The 15,495-nt window shown below is 49.3% G+C and overlaps 1 protein-coding gene across 3 annotated transcripts in view; it reads left to right on the forward strand.

Annotated features, from left to right (window-relative positions):
- The window catches only part of ZBTB16 (zinc finger and BTB domain containing 16), a 200,974-nt gene that overhangs the window by 93,016 nt on the left and 92,463 nt on the right, over positions 1-15,495 (forward strand). For all 3 annotated transcript variants that reach the window (XM_012470486.3, XM_012470484.2, XM_012470485.3), the window contains exon 3: positions 5,029-5,126. In XM_012470486.3, coding sequence (XP_012325909.1) covers positions 5,029-5,126 — 98 coding nt within the window. The remainder of the gene's footprint in view (positions 1-5,028; positions 5,127-15,495) is intronic.

A 15,495-nucleotide genomic window follows, 5' to 3' on the forward strand; every position in this document is an offset into this window, starting at 1 on the left:
GGAGAGACCTCAGACCTACCATAGGGTGAGGTGGAAGGACCTATGTACTTACGTACTGCATTGATCTGGTCCAAGTGTTGTTTCAGAGGATGGATCAGTTAGGCTGAAAACAAGGACAACATTATCTTATAAATGCCCTTACAGGATAGATTTCCCACTTTATTTTTCCTCATTCAAAGGTGGGAGAGAGCAGTGGGTATTCCAGCTGTGGAACCCTCCCATTCATTTTTCCCAATTACAGGTCCTAGTTCCCTGTGGGGGTCTGCTCAGCAAAACTCACAGGTCAGACAATTTCAACCCTTGAATTATTGGAACTGAGGATTCTCTCTCTAAACCTTCCCTGCCTGTTGGTCTGCTCCAGCTTGAGCCTTTTTCCCTGGGCTCAGGAACCTGGGAAGAAATGTGGCATTGGCAGTGCTCAGATGTGAACCCCTCTCTCTCAGCCAGCCAGGGCTGCTGGGCTTTTCCCCTTGACACCTGCTAGCGCAGTGGGTTCTTCTTGTAGCCTTCTCCCCTTGGTCCCTGGCTGCATGGGATGGAAGCAGGCTGAGCTTACCCTGCGGAGCGTAGACATGGTGGATGCCCCCTTAGGGCTCAGCTGTTGTGGTCAGCTCTCTTTGGAAGCTGAGGGTAGGGAGGATGGAGTATGGCTTGGGTCTCTCCTTGCTACCATTTATTCTCGGTTGATAAAGGCTTATCCTGAAGATGACAGGTTGGTCTAAAGCTAAGGCTTCATGCCTCTATGCAGTAGCCATTAGTCTTCCTTGTATGGACTTTAGGAGCCACAGGACAGGGTCCAGTTTTATATTGGAAGCCACCCGTGAAGTTGTTGTACTTGGAATATTGTTAGGATGAGCAAAGGAATGCCATAGATGCCAATTTACACAGGGATTTCTACAGCATCCTTGACCAGTTCCTTTTGAATGAAGCCTTATGAGGAAAGGAAGTCTAGGCCTGGTCTCTGCCATTATGGGATTTGCACTCTAAAACCAGATGAAATCTTTATGAGTTTTCAGACTCTCAGTACCACAGAAATGGTTCAAATGATGAGCTTGTATCTTGCTAGCTTGGTTTTACTAGTGAGAGTTGTGTGGTTGAAAACCAGTGAGAAGGAATGAACTCTTCAGTTACTTGTTAAAAGGTTCAGTTTTGTTTAGCTCGAATTTCTCATAATGATTCAGCTTTCTTGAGAAAACAGAAACTTGTTAGAGATTAATGTGTTCTTTGTCTTTTTGGACATAAGTAAAACTCTGTTACGTGCAAGGTGAGTTTACCTAATGAGCCACTAAGAGTTGCAGAGAACTTGAGTCTGTTCCCCAGGAATGGAGAACGAGGACCTGAAGCGTATAGGGGCAATGGAATTTCCACTGAGTATAGGATGGAGATGCGTGGGACATACTAGAACTGGGTTACTTTCAAAATGGTGTTCAGCAAGGTGGCTTCTTCTCAGAGGAGAGTGTGAAAACTCTACCACCAACTAAAGCAGTGTATAGAAAGGTGCAAAAATGTCCCCAGATGTCTTCCTTTCCTGTCCCAGTGGAGGCTGACAATCTCAGATGGCCACGTGCAATTAGACCTTATGAAAAGATAGGACTGGATTGGGAAGATATGAGTGTGTGTGGTAAGGAAGAAGGAGGTGGATAGAATTTCCATTTTGATCTAAATGCTTTGCAGTTGCATAATGTGGTGATGGTGGTGGTGGGAGGTTGTGGTCTAAAGAGGGAATAGACTGTGAGTTCACACGAATTTGCACTTTTGCTCCGGGAACCAGTTGGAATTCTATTTCCACATTGGCTGTTCTGCAGACTGTGCCATGGAGAGTCTGCCGGTAGCCAGGTCTCTCTGAAGCCAGGTCTGCACTGAAATTCTCCACCATTATTTTCTTTGAATTAGGAGAAGCCTTCACTTTTCCACATTCTTCCTTTGGTATATGAACAAGAATTAGAGATGTGAGCAAACTAGTGCTGGGCTCTGTTGAACTTCCAGGCCTGTGAGGTTGTTGCCTTTTTCTCTAATGAACTTTGTGTGCTTTGCCCAGGTCTCTCTGCCAGTGAGGGAAGACCTTGCCTTTGTACTTCATGTGGAATCACATGGACACCATATTCATCTCTGGTAACCTGTGTGGGGCACTGAGTTGGTGGATCAGTTGCAGGGCAGTGACCTTACCCCAAGGAATAGCCAGGATAGGATCTCTGAAGGTGGAGAAATGCATGACAACAGAGTCATTCCAAGGATAGGCTGTTGGTAATTTCTGGAAATTTCTTTCATTGAAAGATAAATAGCAAGTGAGAAAAGGAGAAGACTCAGGCCACTTGGATTAGGTTTTAAATAACTAGATTGCTGGGATTGGGTCTGGAGGTTTGCTTGGGCAATCCTAGCCTGGCTGCCTCAGTGTCAGAGGACCTCACAGTGCCCAGTAACGAGTGGGACGTGGCTCAGGGAGAATAATAGTGCCCCTTAGAGGACCGCCTTAGAGGCCAGGTAAAAGGATACGGGTAAGACTTTGGAATGATAATTTTGTCTCTATTGTAAATATTAGATGTGATCTACAGCACTTTATAGGTGATGACATGCAGAGAGATTGTGATAGCATGACTTTGTCCAAGGTTAATGGCCACGTCAGGTGGAGGATGCAGGTCGTCTGGCCACTGGCTGAGCGTTCTTCTCTGTACCCTGTCACCTCCGTAGTAAAATGGCAAGTGCCTGTCACCTTTCACACCAAGCTGATCCAGTCGGCCAAGATAAGCCACTTCCACCAATGCCAGACAAATCCATTCATACCTAGAGAAAAGGCAAGGGTGTTACCCAAACTAAGAGTGCTTATCATGCGAGGGATTTGCTCTAGAACCCTCAGGGAGAAGAGATGGGAGTGCCAGATGGGAGTTTAGCCTGGTGGTGGCTTCCAACTCTGAAGACCAGTCACTCTAGTGCCCTTTTGGAAAACAAATCCAAATGGGTGTTCATCCTCCTGTCTCTCATGACAGCCACCCCTGAGAAGTGGGCACACCGGGAGCTAACAAATCCCCTGCGAAGAAGAGGATGAAAATCAACTGAAACCCTATGTTGCTATCCACCAGACTTTACCATGATTCTGTGTGAGAAGTTCACCTGCTGAACCCCTTGTGAATAGAGCCTTTGCCACTCTATAGAACGTCTCTTAGAAAAGCAAGTATCTCTCATCCCCAGGCAAGTGACAGGAATACTCCACTATCGTGTGTGTTTGCATGCGCTCACATACCGAGGTACGTAGTTTAAAAGATACTTCGTCCAAAATGCTATTAGGACATGTCCCAGTGCCCAACATTGTGAAATATATTTAGAGTTAAGAATGTTCAGTTAAAATGTTTTGTACTGTTAATATTTCTCAATTTGGGTGGATCAGCATGGCAAGGAGCAAGAGAACATCGTGGGCGGGTACCCTTACAGTGTCATAGATAAGGGGGTGTGTGTGTGTGTGTGTATTTGTGATTGAGAAATCGTTTGTCTTTGGCAAGTGGGGAAAGGGAAAGCAAGCAAACAAAACAACGTGATTGAGAAAGAGTTTTGCCGAGAGAACTGTGTGTGATCCCTATCAGAAGGCTGCGTACAGTCGACAGCGAATGCTGGTCCTCATGCTGTGGGAGCCCATGAACTGGTGCTAAGGAGGCTCACCTGGGTGCCCCACATGGTCTTGACACACTGCTGCATTCTCCTTCTGGGACTTGGATGGTGGTGGCAGTGGGTGGCTCAGTTTTGCCACCGCCTAGATGCTGCCAGCTTGAGTGTGTAATACTCCCTCTCCCCACTTGCAGTTTTATCTGTGATCAGTACCAGCTCTCCACCCTTTTACTATGGTCTTAACACGTCAACATTCTGATGCAGATAGAAGGCCTTGTTTTCCCTTCTGCCTGCTCTACTTCCCACAGATCCTGCTTCTGGCTGCCTTGCCTGCCCTGTCCTGAGGGCCAAGGCCCCTGGGGAAGTTGCAGGGATGGCGCGGAGACTGGGGTGGAGGTGGAGGCTGGATCCTGGATCCAGCAATAGCATGTACGGGCTTGACAACAGGAGTGTGGGTGGGCGGCAGCTTGGAGCCTCTCCCCAGTGCTCGGCTCCCTGCCTCTTACCAGCTCCCAAGCTGGCTCATGACTGAGCCAGGGGTCTGGTGGTAGAGGCCCCGCGTTGGGAGTTGGGATGGGAGCACTGCTGCAGGTTGGGCCTGTGACCAGTTGTTACTGGAACCTCGGTCTTCCCCGGGGTGATAACATGGTCCCAGCCCACCTCACAGAATCATAGTGATGGCAAAACAAGAGAATGTGTATCAAGAGCCACAGATGACTATGACCACCCTACGTCTATAGAATGATGTTATCCGGTTTCTTGAAACTCTGCTTTCTGCTGGGGCAAGATGAGAGAAGACACTTCTGAGGCCGAGCCTTAGGGGAAAGGTGTGCGTGTTGGGGTGGGTCACTGCAGTCCTAAGAACATCTGGATGCCAGAGAAAGAAGCATCTTGTGTCTATAAGGTCATCAGTTTTTTCATAGGCTTATTCAGAGCCTGCTTCATGCCACTCACTGTAATGGGAGTTGGAGCTAGGAGAGAGAAAAGATACAGGTGTGGCCCTCCTGGGTCCAACATGCTTGTGCGCAGCCTCCACAGGGGACGGCAGTGCTGTACAGAGGTGAGCAGAGGCTCGGGGCCTCCTATGAGGTCTGTGCTAGTTTGACAGTGAGCATTATGTCTGCCTGACTGTCCTGGGTGTTTCATCCTTCCTCCTTCTGGAATTGGATCTGATTTATTTTCTTGGTCCATGTGCCAGTGGTAAAGCCTGTGGACAAGACCAAAAATGGGTCCTTCACGGGCAGCAGTCCCTGGGTGGAGGGCGAGATTTATACTGTCAGAGGATCCAGGGATGTGTTTCCATTGATGCCCTCCTGCTCCCTTCCACCTGTCACCTGCCAGAGGGATGGTTGCCAAGCACCCAGGTAGGAGATGGCCCTGCCTCCTTTCCAGCCAGAGCAGCAGCAACCTCTCTTTTCCTTTCCCTTACAGGAAGCTGCACAGTGGGATGAAGACGTACGGGTGTGAGCTCTGCGGGAAGCGGTTCCTGGATAGTTTGCGGCTGAGAATGCACTTACTGGCTCATTCAGGTAGGCAAGGTGGCCTCAGTGGCCCGTTCAGGTACAGGCAACCACCTCCTGTCTGCCTTCACCGCTACTCAGAGCCTGCTGTGGCCTGCACATCACCACTGCCAGCTGGGGCCATGGTCCATCTTGTTCCCTGGACTATCCCTCCAGGCTCCTGACACAGAAGATCCATCCTGATGGCAGGGCCACCCCGGATGAACCCACCTTCAAGCTCTCATGGGTTTCCCAGGCATCACTGGCAACCAGTGCCCCATGTGATCTACCTTCCAAAGTAGACTGCAGTTTCATTAGCGAAACAGTTGTGGAATTAGGTTCTCACCGTCTAATGAATCTGACTATTGGGTTCACATTATACAGGAGCCTTTAATTAAACAGATATAGAAAGGTTGGAACACAAAGCTAGTTATAGCGTGCTGTCTTTTGCAAGTTAATTTTATCCAATTCTAGCGAGGTCGGCTGTGTGACTGCTGGTAATTTTGCTCATGTTTGGGCAAAGTTGCTCTGCCCCACAAGGTGTGGAGTGGGGAGAAGCAGCCGGCATTTGGCATGCCCGGGTGTTCTTGGTGGAGGGAAGGTAGCAGGTCTGATGGCATTGAGGCTTAGGTCACCTGACTGTAGCTGTAGAGGCCTCAACTCTCCTTTGCCAGGCGCATGTTCTCTTCCCTTTCATTCCCTTGCCTTCCAACCTTGGAGTCATTTTTCAGGGGAGAGGAAGAGGGCTGTGCTTTCATTTGGTTTTGCTTTCTCCTCATGTAGGTCGAGGCCTGCCTCTCCTTTCCCCATATTGGCTCCAGAAACTGGCCCTCCAGGCAGTTTGGTGTTTGGGAAATGGGCTTTGGGGTTGGGCAGACGAAGGTTCAAATCCTGTTTGTGCTGTGTGACCTTAGCCACATTCATCTTCCGAACCTCAGTTTCTGCATCTGTCAAGTGCGGGTGTTGTTAACTTATATAATTTTTTGGAGGATTAGGTGATAGAATATATGTTGAAGGCATCTATAGTAAGCCCCTGGCCTACAGCTTTCATTTAATAAATGTCAGTGGTTTCTGCTTGCACCTTCCTCCCTCATCCTTGTTTCTGAGCCTGTTGCCCCGAGGGCGTGTCCCCCTCTGCTCATTCCCTGCCTGCCTGGGTGTTTGCACCCTCTTTCTCCCCGAGCCTATCTCCGGTACAGTCATGAAGTGCTCGGTCGCATTTTCTGCTTCAGCTCACCACTGCCTTGCTGCAGGGCCCATGTGGTTCTGCACTGTGGTCTCATGGCCCTCATGGCCCTTTCTAAAATGTCCTAACTCCTTCTCATTTCCCATTCTGCTCAGTTCCAGGCACAGGGATCTGTCCACACCAGGTAGCTGGCAGCTGCCTGTCTTGGCGTGTCTGCTGTCCCCATGTCTTCGTGCATTCTGGTCCTCCTTCCTGGGGGCCCTCCCTACCCTGCCTCTGGCTCCACCCAGTCATCCTCCTCCTGCCCCCTGTCTCCCCTCGGTCCAGCACCCTGAGTCCAGGCATTCCTGCATCCGCATCTGCTTGGCGCTCACGTACACGTTTTCTTCTGTTTTGATGACTTACGCCTTGTATCTTTGTGCTTCCCTTCAGCTTTGTATGCTATTTAAGGTTCAGGATGTGGCAGCTTTCATGAACTGTCTGCCCACCAGGTTGTCTACCCCTCTTTTACTTTCTTGGTCCTCATTCTTTTCTGCTTTAGCTCATCACTGCCTTACTGCAAAGTGTGGGGCTGCCACTTGTTTTGCTTCCTGCCCTAGACCCCTGGGTGGTGCTGGGCACTTTTGGGGCAGTGCACTTCTAGCTTGTTGGTGAAGCCTCTTTGCCCTCTCAGCCCCAGTAAGCGTCTTTTCTTGTTGCTCTTTCTTTGAGTCTAGGGTTCTGGCCAGACTCATCTTCTTGGTTTGCTTTATGGGCTTGTTGCTTTCTGAGTTCTGTGGCTTTGCTCACCCCATTCTGTCTGCTTGGAATAACCTATCTTCCATCTTCCTAGATCTTCCAAGGTCCCTTCCATGATGCCAACCCCAGCTGTTTCCCACCTCCAGCCAGAAGCAATTGTGTCTTCTCTGTGCCCATATTTATTTATTTGAAGCTATCGTTGTGTGCAGTGTGTCTTCTGTGTTATGGTTATTTATGGACTTGCCTTATCTCCCCTACTGGGGAGGCGGGGTTACGTGGTGGAAGGAACCTTGGACACCTACCTACTGCTGATGTGATCTGGGGCAAGAACCATAAGCTCTTACAGCCTCAGTATCCTCATTTGTAAAATGAAAACATTTAACGCTATCTTAGAGAAGCTGTGAGGCTCACCTTGGATACATACCACCGTGCCTCACATGTAATGGGACAGATCCTGTCCCCATCGTGTCCAGCACACTGCCTGGCACATTATTGGAGCCAACAAGTATTTGCTGAGTGAATGATGCAGCCTGGGAGGCCAATGAATGACTCTAGGAAACTCCACTTTCCAGACGAGGCCTTCCTGTGGTAGGGACTGTTTATGTCCCAAGGACTCACTGTGCGGGGCAGTGGGGGGAGGGCAGGGAGTCAGCCAGGAGCCCCCTGGCTCGTATCGTATCCCTCTTCCAGGCGGTGTGACCAAGTGTGCGTTAGCCACTGTCTCTGCTGTGAATCACGCATCAGCAGCATTGGTGGGGCTGGTGGGAGCAGCTGCAGAGAGGAAAGGACCGCTTGCATACTCATGCCGGGTGGACCTGGCGTCCCCAGTTTAGACAAGAGTGTGACTTTGCGCAACCCCCATCTGGAGCTGGCAGTTCCCTGGGGAAGCTGACTTTGGTCCCACCTGAGATGCCGCTTCCACGTCCCCTGATCTCATATGGCTGCTCCAGAGGCTTTGGGAGTTGGGTCCTGTTTTCCTAGTTTTCCTTTCTATGCCTATCTTAACTGGGCACTGAAGGCTGATTGTGTCAAATGATTTGTCCCTTTGCTAGTCACTTGCCAGTGCCCTTGGAAAGAATGATTTGATGATTAGGCAGGTGCGATGAGTCATAGTCGTGTTTTAATCCACCCTTGCAGGTAGCTCACGACCTACGGTCTGATACTTCTATTCTTTTTTTTTTTTCTGTTGTCCAGCATACTCCTCACCCTCGTGCTGAGAGGTCTTAAAAATAAAATAGCACAAGGGGCTTAGTGAGGCTAGACCACTTCCTGAATTATTTGGCCCCTGTTAAACAGGCCCTGGGGGCCTCTGGAGTGACCTGGCCTTGTTGAGGGAGTTGGGGTCAGAGGGCTGGGCTCGTAGCACTGGGTTTGCTTACAGATTCCAGCAGTGGTTTACATGTTCTGATGCCTACTGCCAGATGCCTGAAAACAGAGCTAGGTGATGTTCTAGAAGACATGCTGAATTAGATGATGAGAGGTTTTCCTGCTTCTCTATTATGAAGGCTCCATGAAGAAAGCTGACAGTGAGAATGGGTGCACCAGGTCTGTAGAGTGGACCCATTTCACAGATGATGACCAAGGGTTGAAGCAGCCTACAGCCTGGAAGAACAGTAGTTGCTTCAGAACCCTGGGGGGCATGTTTTTTTTTTTTCAAAAGGGGCAGACTGGAGGAGCAAGTCCAGGATCTGGATAGGGGTCGTAGTTGCCCCCAGATGCTGCTGCCCTGCACCGGCACATTCCTGCTGTTTTCTTCTGCTCAGTGGAGCTGAACAGCGCTCACTTCCTGGCTAGCTCTGCGTGCTGCCCCACCCCCTCTTGGCTAGCATCGCCTGTGTTTGTTATTGTAGTTCTGGCTCCAGGCCAGGCCTGGCTGGGAGCCAGACTTGTGGGTACAGTATGTACAGTGAGTGCTGAGCCAAGTTTGTCATCATACACGATTAATTTTTTTTTCTAATCTGGTTGGGGTGGGGTGAAGGAGGAGGCAAGAAAAGAGTTTCTCCGATGCTTGAGAATAGGCTGCATTAAATTCAGCAGAGATGTCATTTCTGAAAAGGAGACAGCGCTCTGGCTTGTTCTTCCTTTGCCGTTTTTCCTCCTTTCTCTCGCTCTCTTCCTCCTCTCCTCCTCATTTCCCTATCAGATGGAATCAGCCTGTAGGAGATCGACAATGCAGGTCTTATTTTCAGTGACTAGAATACTAAATTTACACTCCTAAATCAGTTTTCATTGTGTTGAAATTGACAATTTGTTTAATTAGAAGTTTGCCGTATAGGAGACCCTTCTGAGAGACAGTGCCTTCCCTTTTTCTCTCTCCCATACTTTCTGTTTTTAGGGTTTTTTTTTTAAAGACCCTAAATGGTAGTAGTGAATTTCAGTTTGATTGAAGTTTTAATTTCAATTTGATGTGTTAACTAATCAAGTGTTTATGAGATATACCTGACGATCACAATAAGTTTAACCCACAACAACCTAACTCATTAACTAATGGGATGATCTGGCCAGGCCCTGTATTCTCAGAGGTGGTTTTGAGGGTGTCAGAAAGGTTTGAGTATTGGGAAGAGGCTTGGGGTGGGAAGAGAAATGGCCTCCAAGGCTTTGCAAAGCTGACCCTGGTGGAGGGTGAAGCTTGGGTGTAGGACTGCGGCCCCTCCCCTTCCTGTGTCCCAGGAAGACTGAAACCTCCCTCCTCACCCTCTGCTACCTTATGCCTTGTGGGGATCTGACTTGAAGCATCTGTAGATCCACTGTCTCTTTGGCACTCCTTGTTGTAACATGAGAAGTGATTCCTAGCTCTGAGATGTCCATGCAGAGACCACAGACACATGCAGTGACTCAAGGTGGTTCTGAGATTGGCCAGTGTAAGGTTTCCCATTAGGTAGTATTTCCCACAGCTTGACTTAGTGTCCTGGTGGCTTATAAGTGAGCTCGCCTAGAACTGCTTGCCCCTATTTTTGACTTGGCTGCATATGCTTAGGGTTTGAGTATTTACGTGGCTTGTTCCTATTCTGGGAGTGTCATTCATTTTTGGAGCTAGAGGATGTTTAATAAGCACGAATTGTGTGTCAGGCTCTGTGCTCTTAACAGTGAAGACTGCTACCCGCATGTCTGCCCTCAAGGAGCTTAAGTCTAAAGAAGGAGATCAGTATGACTATACAGTCATCACACAAGATGGTAGTGTGTGCAGCGTGCCAAGAATTCTCAGAGAAATTCAGAGTAGAAGGGTGTTTTGTGCCAAAGGATAACAGAATGGCATTTTGAAAGGTCTCAGTTTGGGGAAGCCCAAGCCACCTATGGAGCTGGGTGGTGTAACCTGCGAGCGTAGGCTGGGCCTGTGGGGAGAGAGGAGAGGGCAGGGTTTAGAAGAGATGGATGGGGTAAAACTGGAAAGAGTGGCAAAATGATCTGTATTCTCCCTGACGCACTGGAGAGCCACTGAAGGAATAGGAGGGTGACATATTTTTGTGCCTGGAATAGAAGGGACTTTTGGGCTTTTTGATATAGACGAGACTAGAATACAAGATGAATAAAGCTCCTTGGAGAACATGAAGACTGGCCGTCTATGTTGGGGTGTGGCTGGAGTGTAGAAAGGCCTGTGCCTTCTGCGCTGGTTAGGGCCATGTGGCCCCATTCTGCCAGGTGGCAGGCCCTATCCTCCCACTTCTCTCTTACTCTTGTCAGGCACTGTGAGCTTGGCTATTGAGAAGTGTTCCTGCGATGAGGCTCTTCCCCAAAGTCAGAACCATGGGGAAAAGAATGAGGGCTTTCGCCGACAGACTTTCTGATTTCAGCAGCAGCATGGAGTGGCTGGGGCATATCACCTGGGACCTCGGTCATCCTTCTGGCAGGGAAAAGGGCTGGAGGGGTCCGCCAGATTGGATCTCTTATGCTTTCCTCTGCCATGGTCGGATGGAAGAAAGAAAAAAAAACATTACAAGGTGGCAAAGATCTGTGGGTTGTCCTTGTTCTGTTTTATTTATTTATTTCTTTTTTGGAGCACTGAGCTATGGGTTTCAGTTTCTTCTTCTCCAAGACATAGAAGGTAGGGGAAGAGAGGTAGCTGGAAAATTCCCTGTGACTGGGAGGAGACGCTGTGAGGTGGTCCCCACCTTGATGATTGGAGAGGTGCCTTTGGGTCCAAAGATGGCTTCCCCTCACCTTGCCTCTCCTCCTGTTCACCTCTCTCCTCCCAGATTAGGTGTCTGCTCAGGACAGGAGATTGGGGGCTGCCCAGGCTTGTGAGAGCCCATGGCCAATCCATGCACCCTCTGCCCCCTCTCCAGTCAGTACCAGCTTTCCCTTCTGGTTAACTTCCTACCATCAGGGCAAACCCGGGAGGTCACCAGGAAGAGACTTTGCTCAGGTTTCTCCACTCCGTCCACATGCCTTATGCGGGGCACCTTTGGTTTTCCGGTCAAGGAAGTGGAGAAGATCAGATGGGGGTGTCTCAGAGGCTAGGCTGCCCTCCCTTCGGTCCGCATGGGTGATGTGGATGCAGAGAGAGGAAAGGGTGAAGGGAGCCACTTTCCCCCAGCTCGCTCTTGAACACACTTCTCTTTCTCTCTCTCCCTACTCTGAATTTGGCTTGCTTCCCGAACTTTTTCCCAGAGTGGTGTCGTCACTGGCCTGCCGGCAGGTCTGGATGTTCTGCCAGCATTCCAGCGAGTTTATGATCGCTTGCAGATGCGTCTCCAAGAACACACTGTACCCAAAGCAGAAATTAATGCAGGCTTGACTACCGTCCAAGCCCGTACACGGGAGAGAGGAGAAAGAAAACAAAAACTGTTTAATGCTGTTTATAAATTATACACTGGCTGATGAAAAATACATTTCTTTCCTCTCCCCTTTTACTCTGCCCCCCACCCATCCTAGGTCCCCCCCCACCCCCACCCCCGCCCCTTCTCGCATTCTGCCTCAAGAGCTTAAACTGAGACCAGAAGAATATGGTTTTGCTTTTTAGCTCCTGTTTTGGCTGAGATCCGAAACCCTGCTGCTGATTCACAGCCAGAGTATTTTTCCCCTTTACCTGATGAAATATACTGATTTTCCAGCCCAGATGGGGTGTTTTGGGTTTTGTTGTCTGGGTTGTTTTTTTTTTTTTTTTTTTTTTTGGGTTTTGTTTTTTGGCCAGGGATTTTGTTTACAGCAAGTATCAGGTTCCATGATGGTTCTGGGTGCGATGCTAGCCCCAGGGCAGATAAGTCCCCCACATAACTGCCACCTTAGTGCTGAGGCTATGCGTGCCTGGGTACCCCGGCCCTAGTCAGGCCAGCTGAACCGAGAAAGTTGGGAAAGTTCATGGCAGGTCATGGTTTTAAACAGTGTTTTCACCGGTTCAGCCCCTGTGTGAAGAGGGGGTTCACATGTCCCTGCCCTCAAATACACATGTCTCTATCTCCATATGGTGCCTTAGCAGGGGTTGGGGAAGCTCGTTCTTTCTACCCCTCTGGATCCCAGCCTCTCCTCCCACCCCGCAAATCCCCCCATCCCAATTTATTCTATAAATTCGTTTCCACATTATGTCTATCCATTTACATGGCTTTTGTGTTTTTTAATACTGCTAATGTTTATCATTTGCCCAACAGGCTCGACAGATTTTGCTTCCTGTAGAGCATCGAGGCTTTAGAGCCCCCTCGTTGCTAAGTAGCAGTCTCCCTGTACTGTAATGGGCTGATTTTGTATTCTGTTCAGCGCTGTATCTTATTTTTGTATGCAAGACAAAGTGTTTTGATGGAGGACGATTGCGGCAGTGTCTGGAGGCTGTTTGGAGTTTTATGGGCTGTACAGTACACTGTGTGCTCTCTGAACAGAACACAGGCTGTTGAATTTTGGATTGGATTTGTCATTTTTCCCCCCTCAGAGAGGAGCCTGTCAGATAGAACATTACTTTGAGGGTGGAGGGAAGAAAGTGGAAATTATGTAATAAGCTTCTTCCTTCTCTCTCTCTCTCGATGATTTTTCTGTCTCAGCATAGGGTGCTTTCTTCCACACATACCCTCTCTCATGCCACCACCTGATTTTGCAGAGCTCGAGGATGACGCTCTTAGCAGGAAACGAATGGTGCCCTAGAGGGATGGATGCTGGGACATCTGTCTGTCTGATGTTTATTCTCCTAGTCTCCTTTTCCTCCTCTTTGCTCCTTCCATCCTTCCTACATTCAGGGCTGCCTTGCTGGCCCTTGTTTTTGTCTGAGGATGAATAGATAAGGGGTTATTGGAAGGATATTTACATGGGATCAACCCGATAGTGGCAGCGCCATTTCTGATTTTCAGGGCCTTTTTGTCTTCCCTCGGCTTCCCAGACATGCACCCTGCCGGAAAGGTTCTTAGGAGGCCTTGCCTTGTTTTCTCCTGCCCTGAGCCCCATTCTCTAGCCCTGTAATCAGGTTGGGCCTGGGTCTCTGCATCTGAGGCTGTGCCCGAGAGGCCCCACCCTGCTTTAGGTATCAGCGCTTACTCTCAGTGCTCTCATCGAGGTCTCTGTGGTGGCAGGTATTTATTTTTCAGCTTTGCTCTTCTCTTCTCCTTCTATTTCTCCCCAATCTGCTTTCATCTCACTTCACCTCTTTGCCCCTGTCCTTTGTGCCTTGGCCTTTTCTTGACTTCCTTCTTGTATTTTCTCTCTTCCTTCTTATGTCTTCATCTGTCTTTGTCTCCATCTGTCTTGGTTGGTCTTTTCTCTGTCTCTCTCTTTCTCTGTCTTTGTCTCTGTCTCTGTCTCCCTCCCCTAACCCACCACCGCAAAGTTTTTTTTAGCTTGGAAGCTGGGCAGTGGTTGGAGTGGAAAGCAGAATGTCGCTCTGGCCCAGAGGTCTCCCCAAAGGGGAGGACTCCTGAGCCAGTGTTCCTAGAATGCTCCCAGCACCTAGAACCTCACGTGCTCTATCCCTTGCCTCTTAGGGGCCAGAGTGGGGCTTCTCTGGCTTGGACCCTGCTTTTCCTAGGTCCCTGGATGTTCCCCCAAAATCCCAGTTGGGTTGAGGACAGGCAAGTGGTTGAGCAGGGTTAGGCTTTGCAAGGCCCTTATTGGACTTAGGTGGTGCTGTGCTCGCCTGGGCCTGTACTGGGCACCTGAGTGCAGGACTCAGCAGCCGCCCTCACACACTCATGCCCTGGCAGCGTGCCTGGTGCATAGGAGTGTTGTGCACTGATAGTATTTGTCAAATACATGAATATCATGTTATAAAAGTGTTTGGACAACTAGGGAAGATCTAGGTTTGGTGGGGCCTGAAGCGTACTCAGTTTTGGATGCCATCTCTCAGAAAAGGATTATAAATATCAAGTGTTAGAGCCCCTCCCAGGGAAGGGGCTGGTGCCAGGGAGAGGCCTGAAGCTTCAGGCCTCGGTGAACACGTGAGAGGTTGCTGTTGAGGGGCCCCACTTGGAACTACTGAGTGAGGTGGCTCAGGGCTGAGGATAGGAGGGTGACATCAGCCCAGCTCTGGGGACCTTCAGAGCATGGGACATCTGTTCTCACAGGCCTCAGTTCTATGTTCCATAGAGGTCAGGCTGAATCCTCCTGCCTTTGGTAAATGGCTCCAGGTAGCAGTGGGTCTGGAAATATCATAGTATTTCACACGCTCTTCTCAGCGAGGCTGCTTGGTAGGGATGGACGGTGAGTTCCAGCTCACCCAGAACCACCAGGTAGGCAGCCCCTCTTGGTAGCATCCTGGCCTCCACACTGACCCTTGGTGACTGTCAACGAAATGGCATGGCATCCACCCCTCTCCCAGGTGCTCAACTGCCCAGGTCTGTGGCTGTGGCTCTCCTTCCTTCCTTGTGGCAGTAGAATTATAAGTATGGGGGGCAGAGGACTGGGGTGTGTGTGTGTGTGTGTGTGTGTGTGTGTGTGTGTGTGTGTAACCATGAGGGAGAAAGGGCCTGGAGGTGATGGAAGGTGTATGCAGACATCTGGCCATCTGTTCTGTGGAGCTTGCACTCATCCATTACTTGAGGTTGGCGAAGATTGCTGGATTGGACAGTCGTTTGGGTAGAGGGACTCACTTGTTAGAGGGTATGGAAAAGCTGTGGTGATGGTCCCAGAAATGGGGGGCAGAGTCCTCATCAGAACACTATGTGTGCATGTGTGTGTTTGTGTGTGCAAGCATGGGAAAAAGGAGATTGAGAAGAATCATTTACATGAAATACTCAAATTTGTTCCTTGGCTGTAATGGGCCCACACAGACCATTACCTTGAAGATTTAAAAACTAAATGAGCTCATCATATTGAGTGACTTCCACCGACATTCATGCTTGATTGCAAAGCCTGCTTTACCTTTGAATTTCAACTTCATTGTTTGTTATTAATTCTCAGATGGTGGTGGTGTGTTTCCACCTTTTGGATTCAGCCATGAAAATGTTGATTTTTTGTGATGGATGTGAACGTTTCTCAACAAGACCCCATGGAAGAACCTTTTCATTTTAAAAATAGCCCCATGACCTTTAGGGCTCAGACTGGAGTTTCCGAGGAATCCAG

Source organism: Aotus nancymaae, unplaced genomic scaffold (assembly GCF_030222135.1).
Source record: "Aotus nancymaae isolate 86718 unplaced genomic scaffold, 86718_ANA_hifiasm-v0.15.2.pri h1tg000012l, whole genome shotgun sequence".
Classification (NCBI taxonomy): Eukaryota; Metazoa; Chordata; class Mammalia; order Primates; family Aotidae; genus Aotus; species Aotus nancymaae.